General features: G+C 41.1%; 1 protein-coding gene across 6 annotated transcripts in view; it reads left to right on the forward strand.

Moving 5' to 3' along the window:
• The window catches only part of SORT1 (sortilin 1), an 88,238-nt gene that overhangs the window by 17,357 nt on the left and 42,907 nt on the right, over positions 1-27,974 (forward strand). For all 6 annotated transcript variants that reach the window (XM_054668498.2, NM_001427912.1, XM_054668503.2 and 3 more), the window contains exons 2-5: positions 10,932-10,991; positions 13,034-13,107; positions 25,021-25,123; positions 25,952-26,116. In XM_054668498.2, coding sequence (XP_054524473.1) covers positions 10,932-10,991; positions 13,034-13,107; positions 25,021-25,123; positions 25,952-26,116 — 402 coding nt within the window. The remainder of the gene's footprint in view (positions 1-10,931; positions 10,992-13,033; positions 13,108-25,020; positions 25,124-25,951; positions 26,117-27,974) is intronic.

Genomic DNA, 27,974 nt, shown 5'->3' on the forward strand with positions numbered 1-27,974 from the left:
TTCTATATTAATATTTTGTCATGTTACAAATAATTTTATATTAATTGAAACCCTTTCTATATTAATACTTTGTCATGTTACAAATAATTTTTTCCAGTTTTTTTCAGCTTTCTCTTTGGTGTTTTGCAATTTAAACTTTTTACATAGTCAGAGTAAATCCTTAAGTATGAGTTCTGATTTTTGTACCATTTTTATAAAGGTCTTCCTATTCCAAGGTTATAAAAATATTCGCTTATACTTCTAGTATCATTTTTTGACACAGGGTCCCACTCTGTCACCCAGGCTGGATTACAGTGGTGCCATCACAGATCACTACAGCCTCGAACTCCCAGGCTCAAGCAGTCCTCCCACCTCAACCTCCTGAGTCGCTGGGACCACAAACTCATGCTATGCCACCACACCTGGCTATTGTTTTTTTGTTTGTTTTCTTTTTTGGTAGAGACAGGGTCTCACTATGTTGCCCAGGCTGGTCTCAAACTCCTGGGCTCAAGCAGTCCACCCACCTGGGCCTCCCAAAATGCTAGGATTACAGGGGTGAGCCACTGTGCCTGGCCATTTCTAGTATTTTTATAATTTAATTTTTTTACATTTAAATCTTCGCCCTATATGGAATTTATTTAGGCATTTTAAGAAGGGAGTTAGGAATTCAGCTTTTTATTTTATTTTATTTCCAAATAGCCAGTTTTTCCAGTGTTCTTATAACACTAACTTGAAATGCTAGCTTTATCATGTGCTAAAAGAAACCTCATCCATTCCTGGATCTGTTTTGCTCTATTGATTAGTCTATTCCTGCGCCAGTAACCCTGTCATGGGATTAATAAATTTTTCCAAAAGTGGCAATAATTTCATGCTCATCTGCTCCTGGTAGAATCAAGCTGACATTTCACCCAGCTACTCTTAAACTTCTTGGCTTCTGTGCTTCCTATCCTAGGGTAGGATTAGGTCATCTGAATGACTGTATTTGCTCTGGGCTCCTCAGGGTACTGGCTTTTGGACTGTTAAGCACAGAAACAGCATATTTACATAGTTTTCCTTAATTTTGACCTGTTTCTAGATCATACGTTTAGCTGACTCCTTAGCAATATGAAGTGACCAGATCGTGTTCTCTTTGTGCCAAATGAAGCTTGTCCAACCCACAGCCCGTGGGCCACGTGTGGCCCAGGGTGGCTTTGAATGCAACCCAATACAAATTCGTAAACTTTCTTAAAACATTATGAGATTTTTTTGTATGGTTTTTTTTTTAGCTAATTAGCTATTGTTAGTGTTAATGTATTTTATGTGTGGCCCAAGACAGTTTTTCTGCCAGTGTGCCCCAGGGAAGCCAAAAGATTGGACACCCCAATAATCTGCCTCTTAGGCATGCTACATTAGAGCAACATAGCTATTTTTTTTTTTTTTTTCTTTTTGAGACGGAGTTTCACTTTGTCACCCAGGCTGGAGTGCAGTGGCGCAGTCTCGGCTCACTGCAACCTCTGCTTCCTGGGTTCAAGCAATTCTTCTGCCTCAGCCTCCTCAGTAGCTGGGCCTACAGGTGTGTGCCACCACACCCAGCTAATTTTTGTATTTTTAGTAGAGACGGAGTTTCACCATATTGGTCAGGCGGGTCTTGAACTCCTGACCTCAGGTGATCCACCCGCCTCAGCCTCCCAAGATGCTGGGATTACAGGTGTGGTGTGAGCCATCATGCCTGGCCTCCAGTTATTGTTTACCAGAAACAAAACATGCTTCACCTCTCCCCACACTCTCCATTTGAATTATCATTTATACAACTAACACGTAACATCTATATATATATATATATATATATATATATATATATATATATAACATTCACTCTACCTTCTGTTGGCTGGACTCTCTAACATAGTACTAGATGTTTTTATATGATTCATTATTTTGATATTATAGAACATTCTTCGGTAATACTGTGTCAGAGGTTTTGGGTTTTCCCTTCCTATAGGGATTATTCCGCCTTTCAGTTATTTCCAGCAACAAAGCTTTATCCTCTGCTCATATTTCATTTATTCTTCTTACTTTGCCTTGATTACAGCAATTGAGCCATAACTTATTGGCTCATTATTTTCAGGCCTATGTATCATCAGACACCTTTCCTGTCTAAGTGATCCAGTGGCCTCTCTCAGCTTTCTTTGGGTCTTTCAAGCAGGAGTACTATTTCTAAAGTGTCTTCTTAAATATATTTCCTTTTCACTATTTTTATTTTCCTTCTATTTCAACCTTAACTTTCTTTATTCTGACCTTGAGATTCTTCTTCTTATTATTCTTTTAAATATAGACCGGGTCTCTCTCTGTTTTCCAGACTAGAGTGCAGTGGCATGATCATAGCTTACTGCAGCTTCGAATTCCTGGGCTCAAGTGATCCTCCTACCTCAGCTTCCTGAGTAGCTAGAACTACAGGTGTGTACCACCATGCCTGGCTGATTTTTAAATTTTTTGTAGCGATGGGGGTGGGGTCTCACTATATTGCCCAGGCTGGTCTTGAACTCGTGGACTCAAGTGACCTCCCACCTCAGCCTCCCAATGTGCTGGGATTACAGGCATGAACCACCATACTCAGCCTGAAATTCTTTTTTTATTTTAACAAGTCTTAATAGCATTTACTGTATACTCAGCATTTTACTAGATGGTGATATTAATAGATTTTATTTGTGGTGTTCTTTGAAAATTTTCAAGATACTTGCATATTATCTTCCTGTGTGTTCTACCTGCACCGCTGCCTTCTCTCATTGCCTTGCTCTTGCTTATATCTGCCTCCCAACTCTGTAAACTCTGCTTAAATCTCAGTAGTCAGACCTTTATTTCTTCACTTGAAATTTGAATTTCTCTTCTATATAGACTGCCCCTGCTCAGTGCCTCTAAACACTTCGACGTGTTCAGGGCATCTTTACCAATGTTTAGCTACGTGAAGTTAATGGTAACTACAATGGGAAGGAGAGGAGTAAGGTCACCATCATGTGTGAACATCTAAGAACACATACCAGTGTATAACAGTGTCTTGGCTGGCTGGAAGAGCATAGGAATAAACGCTATTCAGCCATTATTTACTGAGACAGCAGTAACCGTGTTAGAAGGAAGATTACATACAGATCAATAATGTTAGTTCAGGACAAACAGCTATCATGAGTTAAAAAAAAATACTAAGAAAAAGAAATAATGTTAGTAGCAGGAGTTTGTGATAGACTTTTACAGAGATGTTTGTGGAGCATCTAATAAATATAAGACCTTGTGCTAGGCCTGATGGGTAATACCAAATTATAGCGTCTGCCATTAAGAATTTATAGCATAATTTGAGAGGAAGACAAATATGTAAATAGTTCTACATGTATAGTTTACATGTACGTATAGTTTACATTTATATATAAATATAAATAGTTATAGTACCAGGAGTGTCCGTGAATGCTGTGAGGATAATGCTTAGGAAGAGGAGATCACTTTGAGCTGTGATAATTACAAACCAGAATGGTTGGTTTTACAGTGAAAGATGGGACTTAGGCTGTCTTTCAGATCTTTTTCACTGGTATAGTCTGTCCCCTGTGGCTGTCAAAAAGAAACACCCACAATAGAATGCTGAGGAGCAATGGACAAGTGCAGAAACACAGAACTTTTCCTTTTTGAAACTTGCATTTTTCAACTTTTAGATTTAGGGGTACATGTGCAGGTTTGTTACCTGGGTATATTGTGCGATGCTGGGATACAAATGATCCCATCACTCAGGTAGTGAACATAGTACCCAAAAGTTAGTTTACCAGTACTCACCTGCGTCCCTCCTCTAATAATCCCGTTTCTGTTGTTGCCATCTTTATGTCCATGAGTACCCAGTGTTTACCTCCCATTATAAGTGAGAGCATGTGGTATTTGGTTTTCTGTTTCTGTGTTAATTTACTGAGGGTAATGGCCTCCATCTGCATCCATGTTGCTGCAAGGGACATGATATCATTCATTGTATGGCTCCATAGTATTACATGGTGTATATAGACCATATTTTCTTTATCCAATCCACTGCTGATGGGCACCTAGGTTGATTCCATGTCTTTGCTATTGTAAATAGAGCTATAATTAACATAGTGCATGTGTCTTTTTGGTAGAATGATTTGTTTTCTTTTGGATATATACCCAGTAACAGGATTGCTGGGTCAGATCACAGTTCTCTTTTAAGTTCTTTTTTTTTATTTTTTTGAGATGGAGTCTCCCTCTGTTGCCCAGGCTGGAATGCGGTGGCGCGATCTCGGCTCACTGCAAGCTCCGCCTCCCGGGTTCACACCATTCTCCTGCCTCAGCCTCTCCGAGTAGCTGGGACTACAGGCGCCCGCCGCCACGCCCAGCTAATTTTTTGTATTTTTAGTAGAGACGGGGTTTCACCGTGGTCTCGATCTCCTAACCTCGTGATCCGCCCGCCTCGGCCTCCCAAAGTGCTGGGATTACAAGCGTGAGCCACCACGCCCGGCCCTTTAAGTTCTTTGAGAAATCTCCAAATCGCTTTTCACAGGGGCTGAACATTCCCTCCAACAGTGTATAAACACTCCCTTTTCTCCACAGCCTCACCAGTATCTGTTTTTGTGTGTGTGTGTGTGATGTTTTAATAGTCATTCTTTCTAGTATGAGATGGTATCTCATTGTGAAACCTGCATTTTTGAAAAATAGTTTCACTTGCTATAGAATTACAGCTTGACTGTTTTTTTGCCAGTACTTTAAATATGTTACTCCACTGTCTGGCTTGCATTGTAGGAAGAGTCGGCTATCATTCTTTGTTTCTCTGTATGTAATGTCATCTTTTTTGTGGATGCTTTTAAGATTTTTCTCTATTGCTGATTTTAGATTATTTGACTATGATAAGATGTGCTTTGGTGTATTTTTCATCGTGTTTCTTGAGCTTAGGGTTTCTGAGCTTCTTGGATCTCTGGGTTTATCCTTTTCATCACATTTGGGGAAATTTTGGCTATTATATCTTTTTTTTTTTTTGAAACGGAGTCTCACTGTCGCCCAGGCTGGAGTGCAGTAGCGCAATCTCGGCTCACTGCAGGCACCGCCCCCTGGGGTTCACGCCATTCTCCTGCCTCAGCCTCCCGCGTAGCTGGTACTACAGGTGCCCGCCACCTCGCCCGGCTAATTTTTTGTATTTTTAGTAGAGACGGGGATGGTCTTGATCTCCTGACCTCGTGATCCGCCCGCCTTGGCCTCCCAAAGTGCTGGGATTACAGGCGTGAGCCACCGTGGCTATTATATCTTAACTTTTTTTTCTGTCTCCAGCGCAGCCTCCTCTAGATGCCCTGATTGCATATATAATCAGCTGCTTGAAGTTGTTCTACTTCAAAAAGAATGAACAGAGCCATCGCTGAGCTGTAGAACAACTTTAAGAACATTTGTAGAAATTGTAGAACATCTTCTGAATTGATAGCTCTGTTCATTTTTTGTCTTTTTTTATCTCTGTGTTTCACTTTGGATAGTTTCTGTTGGTATGGCTTCAGGTTCACACTTACCTCTTCTACAGTGTCTAATCTCCTGTTCAGCCTATCCAGTGTTTGTTTTTTTGTTTGTTTGTTTTTGAGACGGAGTCTCACTCTGTCACTCAGGTGGAGTTCAGTGGTGCAATCTTGGCTCAATACAGCCTCCACCTCCCAGGTTCAAGCGATTCTCCTGCCTCAGCCTTCTGAGTAGCTGGGACTACAGGTGTATGTCACCACGCCTGGCTAGTTTTTGTATTTTTAGTAGAGACAAGTTTTCACCATGTTGGTGAGGCTGGTCTCAAACTTCTGAACTCAGGTGATCTGCCCGCCTCAGTCTCCCAAAGTGCTGGGATTACAGGCATGAGCCACAGCACCCTATCCAGTGTACTTTTCATTTCAGTCATTGTAATACTCATTTCTACAAGTCTAATTTAAGTCTTTTTCTTTTCTTTCTTTTTTTTTTTTTTTTTTTTGAGACGGTGTTTTCTTGTCACCCAAGCTGTAGTGCAATGGTGCAATCTCTGCTCACTGCAACCTCTGCCTCCTGGATTCAAGTGATTCTCCTCCCTCAGCCTCTTGAGTAGCTGGGATTACAGGTGCCCACCACCACACTCGGCTAATTTTTAGTATTTTAGTAATTTTCCTATTTTTAGTAGAGACGGGATTTTACCATGTTGGCCAGGCTGGTCTCGAACTCTTGACCTCAAGTGATCCGCCCACCTTGGCCTCCCAAAATGCTGGGATTATAGGCATGAGCCACTGCGTCTTTAAAAAATTTTAAGTCTTTAAAAAAATTTTTTTTCTTTAACATTCTCAATCCATTCTCTAATTTCTTGTGGAGTACAGTTATAACTGTTGCAATGTCCTTATCTACTAATTATCTTGTTATTTCTGGGTCAGTTTGATTTTTCTCTTCATTATGGGTCCTGATTTCTTCTTTGCGTGCCTGGTTATTTTTAAAAATTTATTTTAAGAGACAGGGTCTTGCTCTGTTGCTCAGGCTGGAGTGCAGTGGTATGATCATAGCTCACTGTAGCCTCAAACTCCTGGGCTCAAGAGATCCTCCTGCCTCAGCCTCCCAAGTAGCGAGGGCTACAAGCATGTGCCACCATGCCTAGCTGATTTTTTTAAATTGTTTTTGTGGAAATGGGGGTCTTGCTACATTGCCCAGGCTGGCTTTGAACTCCTGGCCTCAAGTGATCCTCCCACCTCGGCCTCCCAAAGGGCTGGGATTATAGACATAAGCTACTGCACCTACCCACCTGATGATTTTTCAGTTGGATATTGTGAGTTTTAGCTTGTTGGGTGCTAGATATTTTTGTATTCTTTTAAATATTCTTGAACTTTGTTCTGGAACACTGGTTACTTGGAAACAGTTTGATCCTTTTGGGTCTTGCTTTTAAGCATTTTTAGGTGGGACTGGCACAGCCTTAAGTCTGGGGTTATTTTTCTTTACCACAGAGGTAAATGTTTCTGAGTACTCTACCCAATTTCCTTGAAATAACGAGGTTTCCTATTATGGTTGCTGGTAACAGGAATTATTCCTGTTCCTGTGTGAGGTCTGAATATTGTTCTCTGCCGTCCTTTCAGGTAATTATTTCCCTGGCCTCAGGTAGTTTCCTCACATGCATGTGCTGATGGGTGTTCAGCTGAAGACTTGGTGGGGTGGCTGGGGAGGCCCCCTGCTCAGATCTCCAGAATTTTTTTTCTGTGTAAGTCTTTCTTCTCTAATCTTCTGCCCTGTGAACCTCTTTGGCCTCCCCAGACGATATATCAGCTTCCTCTCTTCAGTTTAGGAAGAACTCTGGACTCTGCCTGGGTGCCCCTCCCCTGCACTGTGCCTGAAATTCTCTCCAGGCAGTAAGCCAGTTAGCTGTGGGGTCCTCCTTGTTCAGTTCCTTGTCTTTCAGGAATCGTCGTCCTTTGTGCCTGGTGTCCAATATCTTGGAAACAGTCATTTCATATATTCTGTCGTTTTGGGTTTTTTTTTTTTCTTTTCTTTTTTGAGATGGAGTCCTATCGCACAGGCTGGAGTGCAGTGGCGCGATCTTGCCTCACTGCAGCCTCCGCCTCTCGGGTTCAAGCAATTCTCTGCCTCAGCCTCCCGAGTAGCTACCGCGCCTGGCTAATTTTTTGTATCTTTTTTTTTTTTTTTTTTGAGACGGAGTCTCGCTCTGTCGCCCAGGCTGGAGTGCAGTGGCGCGATCTTGGCTCACTGCAAGCTCCGCCTCCCAGGTTCACACCATTCTCCTGCCTCAGCCTCCGGAGTAGCTGGGACTACAGGTGCCCGCCACCACGCCCGGCTAATTTTTTGTATCTTTAGTAGAGACGGGGTTTCAGTTGAACTCCTGACCTCGCGATCCGCCTGTCTCGGCCTCCCAAAGTACTGGGGTTACAGGTGTGAGCCACCACGCCCGGCCCATTCTGTGTTTTTGTTTTGTTTTGTTTTGTTTTTTATTAGCTGTTTCCGGTAAAAAGGTAAATGTGATCCCTGTCACTCCATCTTGACCAGAAGCAGAAGTCCACCCAGAAATGAACTTTTACATTTCATACTCATGTCTGTCATGGGGAAGTTAAGTGGGCCTGGCCTTATCCTTTTACTTTGTCGTCATCTTTTTCAAAACTTCATAAGTAGTTCTTAAAGAATTCAATATTTATTGCGTGCCCACTGTGCACTATGCTGTGTGTTAGCTGCTGAAATGTATAGGCTTGATTCCTTTACCAGATGGACCTCAGGTCTAGTGGGGAGGACAGGCAAGGTTCTTGTGGCTACAGTTAAAAGTGCTGTAATACATATTTTGAAAGATCTAAGATGCCACTGCAGTGTAGAATGACATGTACGTTGTCTTAAATATTAGAAATGATTCTGGATTAGGATTGATGGCTTTGTGCTGACTTGTGAATTCTGTCTCCTAACCATGACCAGGTTGTCTGCCCTTTCCTGGACATCCGTATTTTTTTCTCCCATTGAAGTGGCAGGATTGAATCTGTACTCTTGGGTCCCTAGCTCTCCTGGATTTATCTCCTTTCCATATGACCTTTTCTTTCTGCTTAACCTTTGGGCCTGCTGTAACATCTCATTTCATTTTTCTTTTTTAACTTTCACCAGTATAAGAATGTTAGAGACTGAAATATTAAAAAATTAATTGCATTTGCTATAGGTAGATGAGTTTTTCAGTGAGTTTGCCCATTTTCAAAAGCAAATCTTCATTGGTTATTTGGAGCGGGTGGGAGGGACAGCTTAAGGGCAGTAGAAAACCACAGTTTTGCTAGTAAATCTGGCCTACATTTCCAAAGGAACTCTTTGGATGATGAGTGAGGTCCATTACCATTTCAGTTGTTTCAGTGAAGCTGAGAGTTGCCAGTGACACGTGATAATCCTCCTCATTCTGTAGTTGAGCAATAGGAAAATGTGGGTAATGCCAGTCTGCATTGACTGGGTCGGCTGTGTAGAGCATTGCCTGAAAAGTAAAAGTTACAGTCCTGATTGGCTCAAGACTGATATCTTACAGCCTGATGTAGACAACCACGAATTCCAGTGCCATAACTGATGGACTTTTTCTTTTCTCTTAGTCAGTTATGACAAGGACCTTCCTTGGAAAGATAACCTGTGTTTAGATGACTGTGATCTTAGCCCTTGTGATCTGCCTGGTGCTTGTGGTAGCTCTGGATGTTCCTGTTTTTCCTGAAGGACCTCATTGATGTCATTTCAGACACTATCCTCACTCAAGAGAATGTGAGGTTTTGCTATGTGTGAAATATCATATAAGACACACTGCTATGTCAGTTTTTAAGCCTCTGGTTTCAGAAGCTCTGGCAGCCCAACTTTTTCTCAGATGCCTGGCAAGCCTGCATGTCTGAATAGCCCTTCTTTCCTGCAGAGGCTGTGAGAAGCTCTGCCGAGCATTTGAGAGTTAACCATTACTTACGGAGCAAGACCTGCGTGAGGCACTGATTGTACTAACTTACAAAAATTGTGTAAGAGATTCTTTTGACATCAAAGGTACTTACGGTCCAGAGGGGAAATCACATACGTGAATTCGGAAGCCCATTCAAGACTGCAAGAGAAAATTCAAAGATAAACAAAACAGTTCATGTTTTGAGTTCTGTTTCTTTAGATTTCTATGTGGGATTGGTGGCTTGAGTGACCAAGTAGCTGGCATCCCAACCATTTATAGACATGTTCTATTTTGAGGTTGAGTTTGTGGTTTGGGGAGGATGTGTAATCATTTTCAACAAATGCTTACTGAGTGTGCAAAGTATTCCTGTGGAAGGCACAGGGAGTACCAAGAAGTATAAAGTTACATTCCCCAGCTTCCAAGGAGCTTCTCATATCTGGGAGGGCAAGGCATGTTTAAGATTTTAAAATCTTAGTAAGATTATAAGTCTTAAGAAAAAAGCATAATCATCCACATTTATTAGAAATATATACTGAACTATTAAACTGTCTAAGAAATGGGGCTTGGGTGGTGAGCATGTGGCCTGGAAAAGAGAAGGATCTTCACTCTTTGCTATATAGACTCTATATAGTATGTAATTTCTATATGGTTTGAAATTTTTGCCAAGTGCAGTTATTACCTCTTTGGAATTTTTATTTTTTTTATCAGTTACAAAAATTATAGAGAACAGAAGATTGTATTAATACATATAATATTAACCTTGAATATCTCTATGTGGTAGGATTATGAGTGACTTATCTTTATTATGCGTTCTTATAATTGTCTACATCTTCTTTAATGAATATATATTATTGTATAAGTAGAGAAAGGAAGTATTTGAAAAACAAAACCCAAAACCACCTACAATGATTATTATAACTATATTTTAACATGCTTACTATATTTTGGATATAATATACCAGCTTTCCCTTTTTTACCTCCTTACTCTCACTGCAAGTCTAGTAAGGTTGTTTTATTATTATCATTATTACTATTGTTATTAAATAAAAAGGTGAAACAAAGGCATTTGCTTCTTGCTTCTGCCCCTTGTCATTTTTGAGTGAGCTAGACTAGAAGTAAAAGGAACCCAGTTACGAACTTTTCAGCTATACTGTAAAGGATGCCCAGAAAAATTTAAATTATGCTGATTTGGTTACAATTACGCCTGCCAGTGTGGGCTATGATCTCGTTTTAAAGCATCCTAAAAATACTTTGCTATACCTTTGTATTTAGTTCTGTTGGAGAAAGCAATTAGATTGTCCCATCTCCCATCTCCCCATCTGGTGCAGTAAAGAAAACTCATCTGCTTGGCTTACTTTGTGTTAGAGAGAATTTAAATTTCCAAGTTATTTGTGATTCACATTAAGTAGTTAAATCCCATCCCTCCCAAATTTTGTACTGGGAATCCATACCCACTTTGTAATTATGAACTTAATTACTCTGAACAGTAATAAAGTTCAGATATTTAAAGAAGCCAAAGATTGAAGGAGAGTGGCTGTCATTTCTAAATTAATTTTTTTTCCCCTTATAGCATGTGTTTGATGATCTCAGAGGCTCAGTATCCTTGTCCTGGGTTGGAGATAGCACTGGGGTAAGTCATATTTTGAGTCTGTTATTTCAGCCCAGCAAGAAGATGATAACAGATTTGGGGGAGGGTTAAGCACCTAATATCATTTCTTCCTGAAACTGTCTTTAGCCTCAATCACAGAAAACACATGTTTGCAAGACAGACTTTCAGGAAGTTGTAGTTGTGTTGGTTTTGCTTTAGAATTGGGAACATCTTTTTTGCGGGGGGGGTGGGGACGGAGTTTCGCTCTTGTTGCCCAAGTTGGAGTGCGATGGCATGATCTCAGCTCACTGCAACCTCCACCTCCCGGGTTCAAGCGATTCTCCTGCCTCAGCCTCCCAAGGAGCTGGGATTACAGGCACCCACCACCATGCACAGCTGATTTTTTGTATTTTTAGTGGAGATGGGGTTTCACCATGTTGGCCAGGCTGGTCTTGAACGCCTGACCTCAGGTGATCCACGCGCCTCAGCCTCCCAAAGTGCTGGGATTACAGGCATGAGCCACTGCGCCTGGCCGGGAACATCTTCTGACCACCTTCTTCCACGGTGGGAAGATGGACACCTTTTCAGTCCTTGGTGGCTGCTTAGCATCAAGATGAGCAAGAAGAAAGATGAAAGTGCTCTGTACTGAGAAGGGAAGCTCACAATGCTTGGGGAAACCCCTATATAGAAACAGAAAATGTCCATTAAAAACATCCTGGCACTTTTCCTCCAAATTGTATTGTTCCTGTGTCCTTTCCTACAGGTGTGTTGAGGGACTGTGGTGCCCATGGGCTCATGGTTGTTCATCTGTTGGTCCCTGCCCCTGCCACAAAGGAGGTACTGCCAGGATTGGGGGAATGGAAGGAGGATCAGTCAGCTCCTTATCCCTCCTGATATACAGCTGGGCTCCCACTAGGAGGACACGCTGAGGATACATTGGCCCCTGGTCTTAAATCAGGACTTGTTGCCTGGCTGTCTTATTATCCTGCTTGAACAAGAGCAGGGGCAACATCTCCTGCCCCCTGGTATTCCATAATGCATGTGTCATAGCATTGAGGCACATGATAGTTATATTAGAAGCCTAAAGAAATAAAATCTTGGTGCTGAAAAGCAAATTGTAAATTTCTTATTTTGATTAATTTTTAAACTTTCAGTAGAATTTCTTTAAGCGTAGTTCAGTTTTTTCTAAAATTTGAATTGTACCCTAATTTCCGTGATTTACCCATTTATCTTAGTTGGTATCTCCAAGAATTTTTTTTTTTTTTTTTTTTTGAGACAGAGTCTTGCTCTGTCACCCAGGCTGGAGAGCAGTGGTGCAATCTTGGCTCACAGCAACGTCCACCTCCCAGGTTCAAGCAATTCTCATGCCTCAGCCTCCCAAGAAGCTGGGACTACAGGCAAGCACCACCATGCCCGGCTAATTTTTGTATTTTAAGTAGAGATGGGGTTTCACCATGTTAGCCAGGCTAGTCTCGAACTTCTGACCTCAAGTGATCCGTCCGCCTCAGCCTCCCAAAGTGCTGTGATTACAGGCGTGAGCCACCGTGCCCAGCCATCTCCAAGATTTCTCATATGGCTTTCTGAGACTCCCTAGACTCTTGGAGTAATCCTTCCAGAGTCATTTCCTCATGCATAGTTTTTGGTAGATAAGGTACTGAAAAAATGAATTTCATGAAGAACCAACGGCAAGGAGAAGAAAAAGACAGACATACATGACACAGTGATCTCTGTGAGAACACCCACGCTATTCTAGACTCTGTAAGGAGAAAAGGGAAGAGGGTTCTTGCCTGAGAGTATCTTACAATAATTTGGATACAAAATAGTTAAAGCCTTCTTTTATTTTAATGTGTATTTGAGTAGTCAGCCTCACTGCTTCAATGGAGGCAATGGGGATCATCCCAACAAAATGAGCTGAGGACTTTCTCATCATTCTCAGCCCTAGTAACTAGATCCTTCTAGACTTTGGGGAGTACTACAAAGTAGGGATATCAAAAGTCTTTTAGGTGTTGGCTTAATCTCGAACACATATCAGCATGTGATTGGAATATCTTTTTTATTTACGGAATGCTTTTTTCTCTCTCCAGGTCATTCTAGTCTTGACTACCTTCCACGTACCACTGGTAATTATGACTTTTGGACAGTCCAAGCTATATCGAAGGTGAGATCAATAACACGCGTTGGAGCATTTCACTAAGTAACATTGAGAATATAGATTCTCCCTTTTCTAGACGTGATGGCATGTAACAGTTGATGTAAAAGATCTTCTAGCCATCTTAAGTTTTCACCAGACTGTCACACTCAGCACATGTTTTTGTTGTTGTTGTTGTTGTTGTTTTTTGAGACAGGGTCTCACTCTTGTCACCCAGGCTGGAGTGCGGTGGCGTCATCTTGGCTCACTGCAGCCTCCACCTCCCAGGCTCAAGCCATCCTCCCACTTCAGCCTCCCAGGTAGCTGGGACTGCAGGCACACGCCACCATGCCCAGCTAATTTTTTGTATTTTTTGTAGAGACAGGGTTTCCCCATGTTGCCTAGGCTTGTACTGAGCTCCTGGGTTCGAATGATCCACCTGCCTCCAAAAGTGCTGGGATTATAGGCGGGAGCCACTGCACCCGGCCCTTAGCACACTTTTTAACGTCTACTCTTTTTTTTTTTGAGCAGGGTCTAGCTCTGTCACTCAGGCTGGAGAGCAGTGGCGCAAACACAGCTCATTGCAGCCTCTCCCTCCCAGGCTCAAGCCATCCACCATCTTCCCACCTCAGCCTCCCAAGTGGCTGGCATTACAGGCACGTACCTCCATGCCTGGGTAATTTTTGTATTTTGGATAGACAGGGTTTCACCATGTTGCCCAGTCTGGTATCGAGCGCCTGGGCTCAAGCTGTCTTCCCACCTCAGCCTCCCAAAGTGCTAGGATTACAGATGTGAGCCACCATGCCTGGCCTTAGCATCTAATTAGCAACTGAAAGAAGTATGAAAAGGGACCTGGTTCCAAGGAGGTTGGTTTGACCTGACTGAGGGGCAGAACAATAAAGGAAGATGAAGAAAGAGTGTATAGTGCTGTGTGTTTGTGTTCATTTATATGGATATTTATTTGTGGGAAGGTAGTATGGGGTTTAAAAAGTCTTTCTATTTAGTGTGAGTACAAAATGGTTTTTTATATTCCTGAAATGAAAATCTTCATTGTACTTTCCCAGCAAATATTTACACAGCATTTTGAGGCCTAAGCAGATTATTTTTAGGTAAGAAGGAGGCTCTCAGGTCGGACCTACCAAAGTGCTTTGTAGTGTTCACACTGGCGATGATGGTGGTAACATGTGTTCTGGAACCACAACCTATACTGTGACATTGGTGAAGTTTTAGAGTTGTCTTCTCAAAGGTATGACTTGGTTAAAAAGTAGGTTCCGTTCCTTAGCAGTAAGATTCAAGACCAACTAACTCCTAGAGATTGCTGAATGATTGCGTCTTCTCAATCATTTATGTCTGTCTCATTTTCCCCTAGAGACCTAAAGAAATAATGACATACCAGCAGATGATATAGAAACTACCCTAGGGTCAGGGTATCTCCCAGGAGTAATGGTACTTTCTCAAGGTTCTTTATTTGACTGCTGTTCTTGGCCCAAGTGGGAGTGAACCCATGTTCAAGCTCTGAAATGGATTAGCCTAACCTCTCTTCCCCATGAGGTATGAACTTTGACTACATCTCCTGGGCATGGAGCCAGAGGTCTCTGCCCTTCAATACATTGATGTTGGTCCCAGAGAGGCAGCAAATACCTTTAGGCCAACAAGGAATTGCCATCTAACTACAGTGTAAATTCCATGAAGGCAAGGTTCTTGACTAACTGGGGTCCCCAGGATCTAGCCAAATGCCTAACATGTAGTAGGCAGGCAGCAAATAATAATTGAATAAATGAATGAATGTCTTGGCTTCTTTATAATTTTTAGATGGTTAATTAAATTTTTTTAAATATAGGATTGACTATATTTTAGAATCTTGGTGCTAGAAAGCGCTATAGTAGGTGACTTTGTTTATTCAATCAGAACAGTAGTTGAACCATTTTAGATGAAAAACATCCTATTTGGGGAGAGAAAAATGCATTTTAAAATGTGTAACTTTGCTTCAGTAACTCTTTCCTGTGGTTAAGAATGTTTGCTATTATAAATTCCCTCCTCACAAAATTAGCTGGGCATGGTGTCACACACCTGTGGTCCCAGCTACTTGGGAGACTGAGGTAGGAGCATCTCTTGGGTCTGGGAGGTTGAGGCTGCAGTAGCTATGATCACATCACTGCACTCCAGGCTGGGTGACAGAGCAATACCCTTTCTCAAAAAAATAAAATATCTCCTCATGATAGTTTTTCTTACCAACCTGTGTTTCATTATAAAAGCAGTATAATCATATTATAGGACATTTGAAAATTTTAAAGGAAAGAAAAAAGTTCACCATACAGCCACGTGTAATCTTAATTTGTTTGCAGTTTATTATCTTGACCTTCCCCTTTGATGTTGTATCATATAATTGTAGCGTATTGGGAGGCAATGTGGAATAGCAAAATGTTGCCAAGCTTTGTTGGCAAGTAGGCTCAGGATTGAATTACAGCACTGTCATTGCAAACAGAATGAACTTGGGAAAGTCATTTAACCTCCTAAGTCTTTTTTGTCATCTGTAAAAGGACAATAATAATGCCCACCTCAGAGCCGTTGTGAGGTATGCTCTGCAGTGCCTGGCATGGAGTAATAGCTTGGTGCTGTTAGCTGCTGCCATGCCAATGATCAGGGATGGCATGTAGCCAGCAGGTACTGGCATTGCTGTACCAGTTGTTAAAATGAATTTGAAGCCTTCAGGCAGATTGCCTGTCCCCCAGATGCCTCCACGTCTTCTACAAATGCACACTGCACCCCCTAGCCCCTGCCAACATGCAAATGTTACTAACACCTGGCATTATGACCTACATCCATGCTGATGGGTTGGTACTCATACCTTCACTCTGCTGGTAACCCCTCATTTTTTTAGATTGACATAATTTACTTAATCATTGTTCCATTGGATAGTTAGGTTGTAGCTGTTTTTTTCGCTGTAGCTAATACTGCTGTGATCAGTATCATACATATTTGTGTCATAGAGGATGTTTATTTCTAGTTCACTCTTCAGTAGCAAAGGAAAACCTCCACTCTGATGGTTGTCAATGTGTTTTAAAGGCTGTTTGTTAAATGCCTCTTTCTCTAGGTTGAATTATCTTCTATACCTAATGCCTCAACAACTTAAGACAATCAAAACCAAAACAAGAACCAATACTGCCATGTCACTGTTTAAATACCACCACCATCAGACTCAGCCTTTTTTCAGCCTGTTTTTGTCTAGTCTTGTGAAAAACCCCACTTTCCTGACATACTTTACTAGAGTGCAATTCTATTTGTTTCTGATATAGTATAATGTTACCAAGGTACTTTTTTTTCATGTTACCCAGCAGTTTTTTGTTTCTTTGTTTGTTTGTTTGTTTAACCACATTGACTTTGAATATTAATTATCTCTTCCCTGCCATGAAGTGGAAACTGACTCTGTACCCACTTCCAGAGTTTAGGTGGAAACTGTAAATATGCCTTGTTGCCTTTCCAACTGGGCTGGCCTGGCTTAAAGTGACTGGCCAACCAAGTCAACCATGTCAAACATGCCAACCAAGAGGCAACTGTCGTTTCAGAAATGAGAAAGGGAAAGAAGCAGTTTGATCAAAATGGGTCCTGAGTATGCTGAAGTTGCCCAATTACTGATAAAAGCCCATTGAACCCACTCTGAAGATTTTTCTATTTTTCACAGCATTGGTGATTATATTATTCGTTAGACCATCTTCGCGTACTAAATCTTATATGGTTAAAGGTTCATTTGGATTTGAAATAAAAAACAGCAAATCACATGCCACCTGCTCTGTGTATTACAGCATGAAGTCTCACAAGAATAGAAGGAAGTTGTCTCTGTTGATATACAGAATTAGAGGGAGTATACTTCTGTCTTTAGGCCGTGAAAAAGAATTATTGAAGGATTTGGGAGATTATATGTATGTGTATGTATGTATATGTGTGTATACATATGTTTCTGTATACATATGTTTGTGTGTATGTACATGCATACACACACATATGCATATTTTCCATTTAAGGGAATCATATTTGTATAGTATAAATTTTGATTTCCTTATAAGGAATATTAGTTTTATTATGGATTATAGAGTATGTTTGTCTCTCACTTGCACATATGAAGTTAAATAAACTAGCTACAATTAAGATGATAATTTGATTTTTGGCAACTAAAAGATATTTTCCATCTTTTTGTTTTATGATGTCTTGAGTCCAACTTTTCATTGTATAATTTACTTAGTGAAGCAAATGTAGGCATTATTCTACACCAATGTTATATACCTAATTATTAATATCACAAAGACTGCTGGGCTATTTTATTCCTGGTGTTTCTATTGAGAATTGCTCAAATTTCCCTATTAAGAGGTTTTGCATTAAAATATATTACATAGTCAATGTAAGTTTTTCAGAATGTTACTTGAGATTTTTTAAAAAGGATAACTTAAAGGTATACAATGCAAAGTGCTGCTAGTGCAGTAAACCAGCTTCTTCAAGGCATGTTGCGTAACAACCTTTTTAGTGATATGCTCAGTTCAGTTTTCACTGCAGTAGATTGTTAACAATGACTGCATATTTCAGTTACAAGGTTGGGATAAATTCCATTTACAACATATATTTTCTTGCTTTTTTTTTTAAAGAAAAAGTATATTAAAATGTGATGATGGCATTTTACCTTTAATACAACTTCACTTCTATACACGTAAAGTTGTCAATCAGAGTAAGATGAAGACCCACAAATACATATTCATGTTCCTTCTGATTAAAAGTTCTGTGATTTTTTTATTTACAATATCTTACTCTCTTTATTTTCCCACTTGTAGTTTCAGAATTTCTACAGAAAACATGTATCCTTTCCCAATAATGATAAAACACAACATAGTTAAATAAAAACACAAGGTAATATCAGACAGTGGGGGAAAAAGACACTGAAATATTGGGAATTAAGTTTATTATGAATTCAAATCTTGCCAGTATTACCCAGCAGTAGTTTCAGGTCCATGATTATTTTGATACATTTTAATAAACTACATTCTCCCTATTGATCTTTTACCTGGAAATCTCAGTGCAGTTGGTTGTCATTATTAGTGATAGTTATGTTCTGTAAAGTTGTCATGAATATTGAATTAGTTAATAGTGAACCATTGCTCCTAGGGGGACATATAGGGTTAGGTTTCTGCAAACTTCTGGTCACAGCACTCATTTTCATCAAATGATCAATACATAACTTTGTTTTATGTGTGTTTCTGTTTAAAGATACCTTATTTAATGTGTATTATTGATTCATTAACACTGAATTCACGGCCAATAGCACTAGAACTCTTGCCCAAACAAGGCTTGTCTCATATACTCGTATTTCCTCCATGAGGCACATCAAAGTCTTCTTGTGTTTAGGAACACTAAACAGCTTGTTGACACTGCTCTTGGAGGCTATTTAAACAGAAAAAGTACCCCCCAAAAAAAGCATAAACTTGCAAAAACCTAAGTAGAAAAAAACTAAGTAGACCATGAAAAGGACACTTATTTATAGTATTAGAACTGAACACAAAGGCAAAGCATCACCTTGTTTGGCCTCAGCTGGGAATGGGTACACTGGGTGACTCACATTTTTGCTGCTCTATGAATGTCTATAAATGACTGGCAAGGGACCATGAGTACTGATTTGGGGATTACAAATAAATTTAAGAAGGTAAACAAATTTACAAATATAGAATCCATGAATAATGAAGATTGTATAAGCTTTCTCAATTAGTAAAAACCACAAAACAATAATATTTTTAAGAGTTTACCATCATCCTTGTTACTTTTATGTTATAATTTATAGTGGCTTAGTCATGGCAAAATGAACAAAAGAAAATGGGTAGAAGCAGAAAGAGTTTTTGAGGTGCATGCTTGAAAAAGCCTACATAGCTGTTAATGAAACTTAAAGATGATTCTGGTGAAGGCTCAGAAAGAAAAGAGGAGGGCTGTAGAGAAAACTTCCATCTTAGAGAATACCTAAGTAATCCATGGTAGAATATTCGTAAAAATGTGGACCACAAAGGCCATTATGATGGGTTTCTGGCAGAAATGAGGAACTCGTTGTTGGACAGTAGAGAAAAAGCAATCCTTGTTATAAAGTGGCAGAGAACTAGGCTGAATTGTGTTCATGTTCTAGTGTTTTGTGGAAAGTAGAACTTGCAAGCAATGAAATTGCATATTTAGCTAAAACAATATCTAAGTAAAATGTTGAAGTTGCAGCTTGGTTCCTCCTGACTGCTCGTAGTAAAATGTGGGAAAAGAGAAATGACTTAAAGACAGAATTATTAAGCAAGAAGAAAGCAGTACTAAAAGATTTGGAAAATTCTCAGTCTATCTAAATTGCACAGACTGCAGTAATAGGATGTGAATAATTAGGATGTGGCCAAGTGACCATTTGATAAAGAGATTAGTATAGGTGTAAACTAAGAACTCAATCAGTCACCCCAACAGGAAAACTGCCAGTTTGAACCCAATGAGGGAAGGCTTTCAGATTTCAAGGACCACAGAGTTATTCAGTTGCGTATGTGTGCTCTTCTTTAAGACAAGGCCATTCAGGGATCACCAAGGCTGCCTCCTCAATTTCAAAAGAAGGGACCATCACCCAAAGCCATGGGAGAAGGGCCACCCAGATCCTTGCGGGCCTACCCCCTTTCTGGCAAGGCTGCAGAGCAAGAACACAATCCCAGCGTGTCTGGGAAGAGGAGGGACCCCCTCCCCAATATTGGACCTGTAGGACAGAGCATAGAGCCAAAGAGAATTGTTTTCAAGCTTTAATATCTAGGCCAGGTGCAGTGGCTCATACTTGTAATCCCAGCACTTTGGGAGGCTGAGGTGGAAGGATTGCTTGGGGCCAGGAGTTTGAGACCAGCCTGGGCAACATAGTGAGACCCATCTCTACCAAAAAAAAAAAAAAATTGAGTGTGGTGGCACATGACTGTAGTCCTAGCTACTTGGGAGGCTAAGGCAGAAGAATTGCTTGATCTCAGGAGTTCTAGGCTATAGTGAGCTATGATCTCATCATTGCACCCCAGCCTGGGTGGCAGAGCAAGACCCTCTCTTTATTTATTTATTTTTGACACAGGGTCTTACACTGTTGCCCAGGCTGGAGTGCAGTGGCATGATCACGGCTCATTGTAGCTTTGAGCTCCTGGGCTCAAGTGATCCTCCTGCCTCAGCCTCCCAAGTGGCTGGGACTACAGGCTGGAAACCACCATGCTCAACTAAATTTTGTATACTTTGTAGAGATGGGTTTTCACTATGTTGCCTTTGGGAGGCCGAGGTGGGAGGATGCCCAGCCTTAAGACCTACTCTTTAAAAATAACTAAATAAATATATCTCATGAAGTTTGCCTGTATTTTAGACTTATTTGGAGTCACCTTTCATCTTTTCCATTTCCCTTTTTTGGAATGGAAATGTCTATACTGTGCCTGTCCCACCATTGTATTTTGGAAGTGCATAACTTGTTTGGTTTCACAGGTACACAACTGAAGAGCAGTTTGCTTCAAGATGAATCATACCTTGAGTCTCACCTTTGTCTGATATAGATGATATTTAGATGACACTTTCAATTTTAGACTTTAGAGTTGATGCTGGAACAAGTTAAGACTTTAGGCCAGACGCGGTAACTCATGCCTGTAATCCCAGCACTTAGGGAGGCCTAGGAGGGTGGATCATCTGAGGTCAGGAGTTCGAGACCAGCCTGGCCAACATGGAGAAACCCTGTCTCTACTAAAAATACAAAAATTAGCTGGGTGTGGTGGCACATACCTGTAATCCCAGCTACTTGGGAGGCTGAGGCAGGAGAACCGCTTGACCCTGGGAGACAGAGGTTGCAGTGAGCCGAGATCATGCCATTGCACTCCAGCCTGGGTAACAAGAGTGGAACTCTGTCTCAAAAAAATAAAATAAAATAAAATAAAAAGGCTTTTGAGGCTGCTGGGATGTAATGAATGTATTTTGCATGTGAGAAGGACATGAGTTTGGAGGAATGGAGTGGAGGGGCAGGGTGGGGGTGTCAGGATGCCGTACACTGAATGTTTATGTTCCCTCTGAACTCATATGTTGAAATTTTAACCCCTAGTGCGATGGTATTAGGAGGTGGGACCTTCGGTAAGTGATTAGGTCATAAGGGCAGAACCTTCACCAGTGGGATTAGTCCCCTTATAAGAGAGACCCCGAGAGCTCCCTTGCCCCGTCTGTCATGTACGGTTACAGCGACAAGAGGGTAATCTGTGAAGCAGGAAGCAGACCCTCACCAGACAGCACATCTGCTGGCACCTTCATCTTGGACTTCTCAGCCTCCAGAACAGTGAGAAATGAATTTCTGCTGTTTATAAGCCACCCAGTTTATAATATTCTTTTATAGCAGCCCTAGCTAAAATAAGCTCTATTCCAAATATATTTGTATTTTAGCATTATTTTCTTGAGTTATAAACATGTGCATGTTTACACCGTGGATACATGCAAAAATGATCATTTATTTTTGGTAACCAGAAAATGGATATTAGTGTTGATGCATAGAATTGTTACTAAAAAGACTTGTTTCTTTTTTTTTTTTTTTTTTGAGACGGAGTCTTGCTCTGTCGCCCAGGCTGCAGTGCAGTGGCACGATCTCGGCACTGCAACCTCTGCCTCCCGGGGTCAAGCAATTCTCTGCCTCAGCCTCCTGAGTAGCAGGGATTTCAGGCGCGTGCCACCACGCCTGGCTAATTTTTGTGTTTTTAGTAGAGACGGGGTTTCACCATCTTGGCCAGGCTGGTCTTGAACTCCTGACCTTGTGATCCACCTGCCTTGGCCTCCCAAAGTGCTGGGATTACAGGCGTGAGCCACCACGCCCGGCCAAAAAGACTTGTTTCTAAAGCAGTTGGTTTCACAGCGTTTTAACTGTTTACTTATCATTCGACGGCTGTTCATAACGCTATTAATTATCATATGGAATTTGAAAATTAGATTTATCAAAGTTGGTTCATCAATTTCCTCTTCATGACATATGCTGATAGAAAATAAAGTGCTAGGATCACGCCTTTAATTCTAGAGCTTTGGGAGGCCAAGGTGGGAAGATTGCTTGAGGCCAGGAGTTTGAGACCATACATATCTTCATGATATGTATGCTGATAGAAAATAAAGCTACATTTAAATAAAGCATTATGTTAAGAAATATACCCCTGGGCCCAAAGTGGCCTTGCTAGAACCCTACTTAAGTCCCAGCAGGTTGATACTAGTTCATTTTCTCCATTTATTTAACTGACTAAAGTACCAGAGTGCTGTAGCAGGTGATTTTTTGTTTTGCTCATGCTGGTTTCTTTTTTTGAAGGGCAGGGATGTGTTTGTTGTGCCAAGTTCTTAAAAAGCAAGCAGGCTTGCCAACAGGTTTGTGGAGATTCTCTGGGGATGTCATGAAGGAGGACCAATTTGTAAACTAGTACTAATCAGGCTGCTTCAACCCCTTTGGAAGATTTACAGAGCTGTTGATGATACATGCACTGTAGAGCTGGGAATTGTTTATGCACATCTCTTGGCCAGCTGTCAGGAAGATAAGAGCTGATCTACTGCAAAGCCAAAGAAAGGGTAATATAATATAGGACTCTGTTGGGTGACGCCCAATTGTATTTCATTTATCTAGGAATTTTCTGTGTGTGTGTATGTACTTAAGGAAGGATAGAGTCATTCAGACAACTTAGACATATGTAGTTTGTTTCAGCATATTATCAGGGACCTCTACATACACACATGGATACTTCCCTTCTGTCTCCAACTTTCTGTTAGCTGATCTCTTCTGCCAGGTCATAAGCCCCCAGCAAGATAGAGGAAGACCCCAGTTTGTAAGGGAAAAAATCCTCACAGATAATTAAAAGTTATCTCCAGTTTAGGGCTAAAGGTTCAGAGAATTGGACTATAGTTTCAATTTTGCCCTTAATTAACTAGTTGACTTTTGATAAATTGCCTTCCCTTGCAACTCCTCATCTGTGAAATGAGGGAGTTGGGCAAGATGTTCACTTCAGCCCCTTACACTGCTCATGGTTCTGCAATTCTTTATTTGTTGAGGCCGCTACCAAAACCTGTAACATCATTTACATCATGTACATTCAAGCTTCACTTATTGATGGGGATACATTCTGCGAAGTGCATCATTAGGTGATTTCATTATTGTGCAAACATCACAGAGTGTACTTACACTTGGACAGTATAGCCTGCTACACACCACAGCTATATGGTATAACTTCTTGTTCCTAGGCAACAAACCTGTAGAGCATGTTACTGTACTGAATACTGTAGGCAGCTGTAACACAGTACTAAGTGTTTGTATATCTAAACATAGAAAACGCATGGTAACAATATGGTTTCATAATCTGGACTCACCATCATATAAACAGTCCATTGGTAACCAAAACATCTTCATGCAACACATAACTATATTCTATCATTGAAGACCACTGCAGATTACATTTATCTGTGTGCAAAAATTTGCAGTGCACAGCAGTCTTCATTGATGGATACTTAAATTTAATGAACATTAAGATTTAGCATTGTGTATTGTGTAAGAGAGCTATACATAGTATTAAACCTGTCAGGGTTAGACAGCTATGGAATTTTTGCTTTTATTTTCCAGAATCTAAACATGGATTCGAATACTTCTCAAAGATATTGTTGGAATGAACTTTTGGAAAAAGCTTGGAAACTCTGAGAGTTGAGATTAAGTTTGTTTGTTTTTCCTAGCTGTATTTCATGTACTGAGTGCCTTACAGACTTGTGCCTAGGGATGGTAACTTCTACGGGGAAAAACTTCAAGAACTTGCTACAGCTTCATTTACAGCTTTATCATAACTACTGTGGATTAATAGATTAGTTAGAAGCCTTTGGGAGCACTTTGCACCTTAAACTAACTTGAATAATAAGGGAATAGTTGATTCTGTAACTAAGTACAGAGGAATGACAGGCTTCAGGGTCAATTCAATTCAGTGTCATAGGCTCTGCTTCTCAGGTATTCTGAAATTACCTTCTCTGTGCTCCCATTGTGACAGAATGACGATAGCAGTCTTTACTGTGTGTTCACATACTGCATCATTGGGGTTTCTCAACCTTAGTACTCTTGACATTGGGGCCAGGTAATTCTTTATTATTGTGGGACTGTCCTGTGCCTTGTAGGATGTTTGGCAACATCGCTGGCCACTACCCACTTAATGCCAGTAGCACCTCAGCCCTGCATTGTGATAATCAAAAATGTCTGTAGGACCGGGCGCAGTGGCTCATGCCTGTAATCCCAGCACTTTGGGAGGCCGAGGCGGGCGGATCACTTTGAGCTTGGGAGTCAAGACCAGCCTGAGCAATGTGGTGAAACCCCGTCTCTACTTAAAATACAAAAATTAGCCAGGCGTGGTGACACGGACCTGTAATTCCAGCTACTCAGGAGGCTGAGGCTGGAGAATCACTTGAGCCTGGGAATTGCACCACTGAGCTGAGATTGCATCACTGCACTCCAGCCTGGGTAACAGAGTGTGATCTTGTCTCAAAGGAAAAAAAAAAAGTCTGCAAACATTACCAAATGTTTCTTGGGGGACAAAAGCACCCTGATTAAGAACTGCTGGTCTGAAGGAATATAGACCATTTTATCAGGTGGCTATCATAAGTGGGAGGCAGTGTGCTTCCTAGAAGACCCCAAATTTCCCACCCACCTTTTATCTCCCATTGGCTCATCCTGAGTCACTCCCCGATTCCTGAACCCCCATCACTGGTGAGCGGGTTGCGGGGGGGGGTGGAATGTTCTTCGGACTCACCAGGGCACCTCTGGAGCTAGGAATGTGGCTGTTCAGGGTGAGCCGAGTCTCTCAGCATGATTGGTGGAAAGGGAGAATGAAAGCTGAGTAGGAACTCAGTAATATCCATGACCACTGCACCCTAAATTTGCCCTTTTTTTCTTCCTCTCAGTGAGGATTATGGGAAGAACTTTAAGGATATTACAAATCTCATCAATAACACCTTTATTCGGACTGAATTTGGCATGGCTATTGGTCCTGAGAACTCTGGAAAGGTGAGACTCATTCTTGTATACATAAAGCTTGTGCTTGATACCACATGCAGAGCTGTCAGATATTAGTATTGGCATGGTCCAGTGATTCACAGTAATGTATTTTAGTTTAGTATTGCTATATTTATATTTTAAAATTAAACACAATTTTTTTAAGGGTCTCACTCTGTCTCCCAGGCTGGAGTGCAGTGATACCGTCACGGCTCGCTGCAGCCTTGACCTTCCAGGCTCAAGGGATCCTCACACCTCAGTCACTTGAGTAGCTGGGACTACAGGCTCTTGCCACCACTCCTGGGTAATTTTTATATTTTTTTGTAGAGGGTTTTGCCATGTTGCTCAGGCTGGTCTTGAACTTCTGGGCTCAAGCAATCCACCCACCTCAGCCCCTGAAGTGCTGGGATTACAGGCATGAGCCACTGTGCCTGCCTTAAACACAATTTAATATCGATCATATAAGAATGAAACTCTGAGCACACAGGTTTGTTTTTGTTCCCCGCCCAAGGTGCACCAAAGCCCTTAATAATTATGCAGCAGTTGCTTAACATTACAATGTATATAACCTATGACAACATTTTAGTTTTTTGGAAAACTAATCTCAGCCTAATCTAGGCTTGAACCCACAGATATGATGTCCCAGCTCAGTTCAGGGTGTTATTTTTTTATAAGAATAAGACCCAAGGGGTAGAGTGGAACAACTAATCAGTTTTTATAACTCTTCTTATTTCTAGAACTAAAATTTCTTAACTAATGTCTGGTGAAAATGGTGTAAGAACTCCTGTGCTTGCATAGATAGTATCATACCCTGAATCAGATCTTTCCTCTTCCTATCAGGTGGTATTAACAGCAGAGGTGTCTGGAGGAAGTCGTGGAGGAAGAATCTTCAGATCATCAGATTTTGCGAAGAATTTTGTGCAAACAGATCTCCCTTTTCATCCTCTCACTCAGATGATGTATAGCCCTCAGAATTCTGATTATCTTTTAGCTCTCAGCACTGAAGTAAGTCCAGTTGAGGAACATGGTTTGCCTTTTGCATTTTATAGTCTCAAATGTACTGTCTTAGAAGGATCCTTTAGGAAATGCTTTTAATATTGGACTTCTTTCGAGTCTCCTTATGGCATGAAGTATGTATTTTTTTGACGCTTTTTCCTATTTGGTAAAGGACACGATTTCCACATGCTATCTATTCCAGGTAAGTGTGATGCCTAGTTGTCACTGTAATTTTTTTAAGTGACTAAATGTATGGTATTGGAGTAATGAACTAGAAAACAGTTTAATTTAATCATTCTTGTGCTACAAGGGACAAGCATAAATTGTCAAACTCCTGATGTTGTCATTGTTCCTTTTCTATGATCAAACAACATCTTTCTAATTTTTTTCTTTTTTGTTATGTCCTCAGTTTATAAAACATACTGATTTCTGTCTTTGACACTCATGTATTAAATATCCAAAGTCTTAAATCCCCGCGCTCCCTACCACGTTCCTATACTTTCCCCAGAAACCAGTGTGTTTCCCTAACCCTCCCACTTCTCAAAGTTCTCTGAGGAACACATTCAGCTTCTCCTTTCCTGGAGGACCAGTCTCCTTTACTGTGGTTAAGGGCCCAAAGTGGCTGAGTTGCTAGACTATAATAATCAGAATTATACTTTACATTTTTATGGCCTTCTCTCATCAGATAGAAACACCTGAGGAGCTAGTTCAAGAGGCACATCCCTTTGCCCAAACCCAGGTGTAATAAATCAATGACTTCTGTTGTGGGGTGGCTAATATTTTTAACAGGCTCCCCAGCTGAGCCTGAGCACCAAAGTTTGAGAGTCATTGCTGTACTGACTGTTTTGGGGTCCGAAACAAGATCATCAACTGTGAACAAGTCAGGCTGAGCAAAGGATGACATAGGAGGACGAAGGGCACTGGAAGAGAGGTCTGGGTTCTGAGCCTTCTGTGGGGAGATTTTTGAGCAGAGGTGAGGCTGAGGGGCACCAGGAGGGCCAGAGTTATGTTTTTTTTTTTGCTTTTGTTTTTGTTTTTGTTTTTTTGAGACAGAGTTTTGCTCTTCTTGCCCAGGCTGGAGTGCAATGGCACAATCTGGTCTCACTGCAACCTCCGCCTCCCGGGTACAAGTGCTTCTCCTGCCTCAGCCTCCAGAGTAGCCAAGATTACAGACATGTGCACCCAGGCCCAGCTAATTTTTTTGTATTTTTAGTAGAGACAGGGTTTCACCATGTTGGCCAGGCTGGTCTCGAACTCCTGACCTCAGGTGATCTGCCTGCCTCGGCCTCCCAAAGTGCTGGGATTACAGGTGTGAGCCACTGTGTCCGGCCTCAGAGTTATGCTTAGCAGTGGAGGCCAGAGGAAGGAAACTAGCTTGCTGGGGAGTAAGCTTCAGATCTTAGAACAACAATTCCTGGAAACTGGCCTCCAGCAGCTTAAGCTGAAAGCACTACAAGGGAGCAAGGAGTGAACAGACCCATAGAGCTCCCCTTTGACTACTGCATCTTCCTTACCAAGTGTCTCAGGGTTATTAAAACAGCACTGTCCTCAGGAAGAGACAGATACAGTCTGCTTCTGTACCTGAAATTTCTTCCATTTAAGGGTAAGTCTGAAGTACATATAATTGGGATGGAGAAGAGGGACCAATTTGTACTAAAATGCAAATCAGTGGTATCAAATTCTGCCTTGTCTTTATAAGTAGAATTAGGTAAATTAGAAATGCTAGGATGTGAGTATTACCAGGGGAGAAAAAGTTAGAGGAGAATGGTGAGTGAGAGTACAGGAGTACTGAACATAAATTCTGCCTAAATAAGTTACATTTAATTTCAGCTAGACTAGGACATCTCTGTCCCATCTCCACTGAGGC

The sequence above is a fragment of the Pan troglodytes genome, chromosome 1, assembly GCF_028858775.2.
Source record: "Pan troglodytes isolate AG18354 chromosome 1, NHGRI_mPanTro3-v2.0_pri, whole genome shotgun sequence".
Taxonomy (NCBI): domain Eukaryota; kingdom Metazoa; phylum Chordata; class Mammalia; order Primates; family Hominidae; genus Pan; species Pan troglodytes.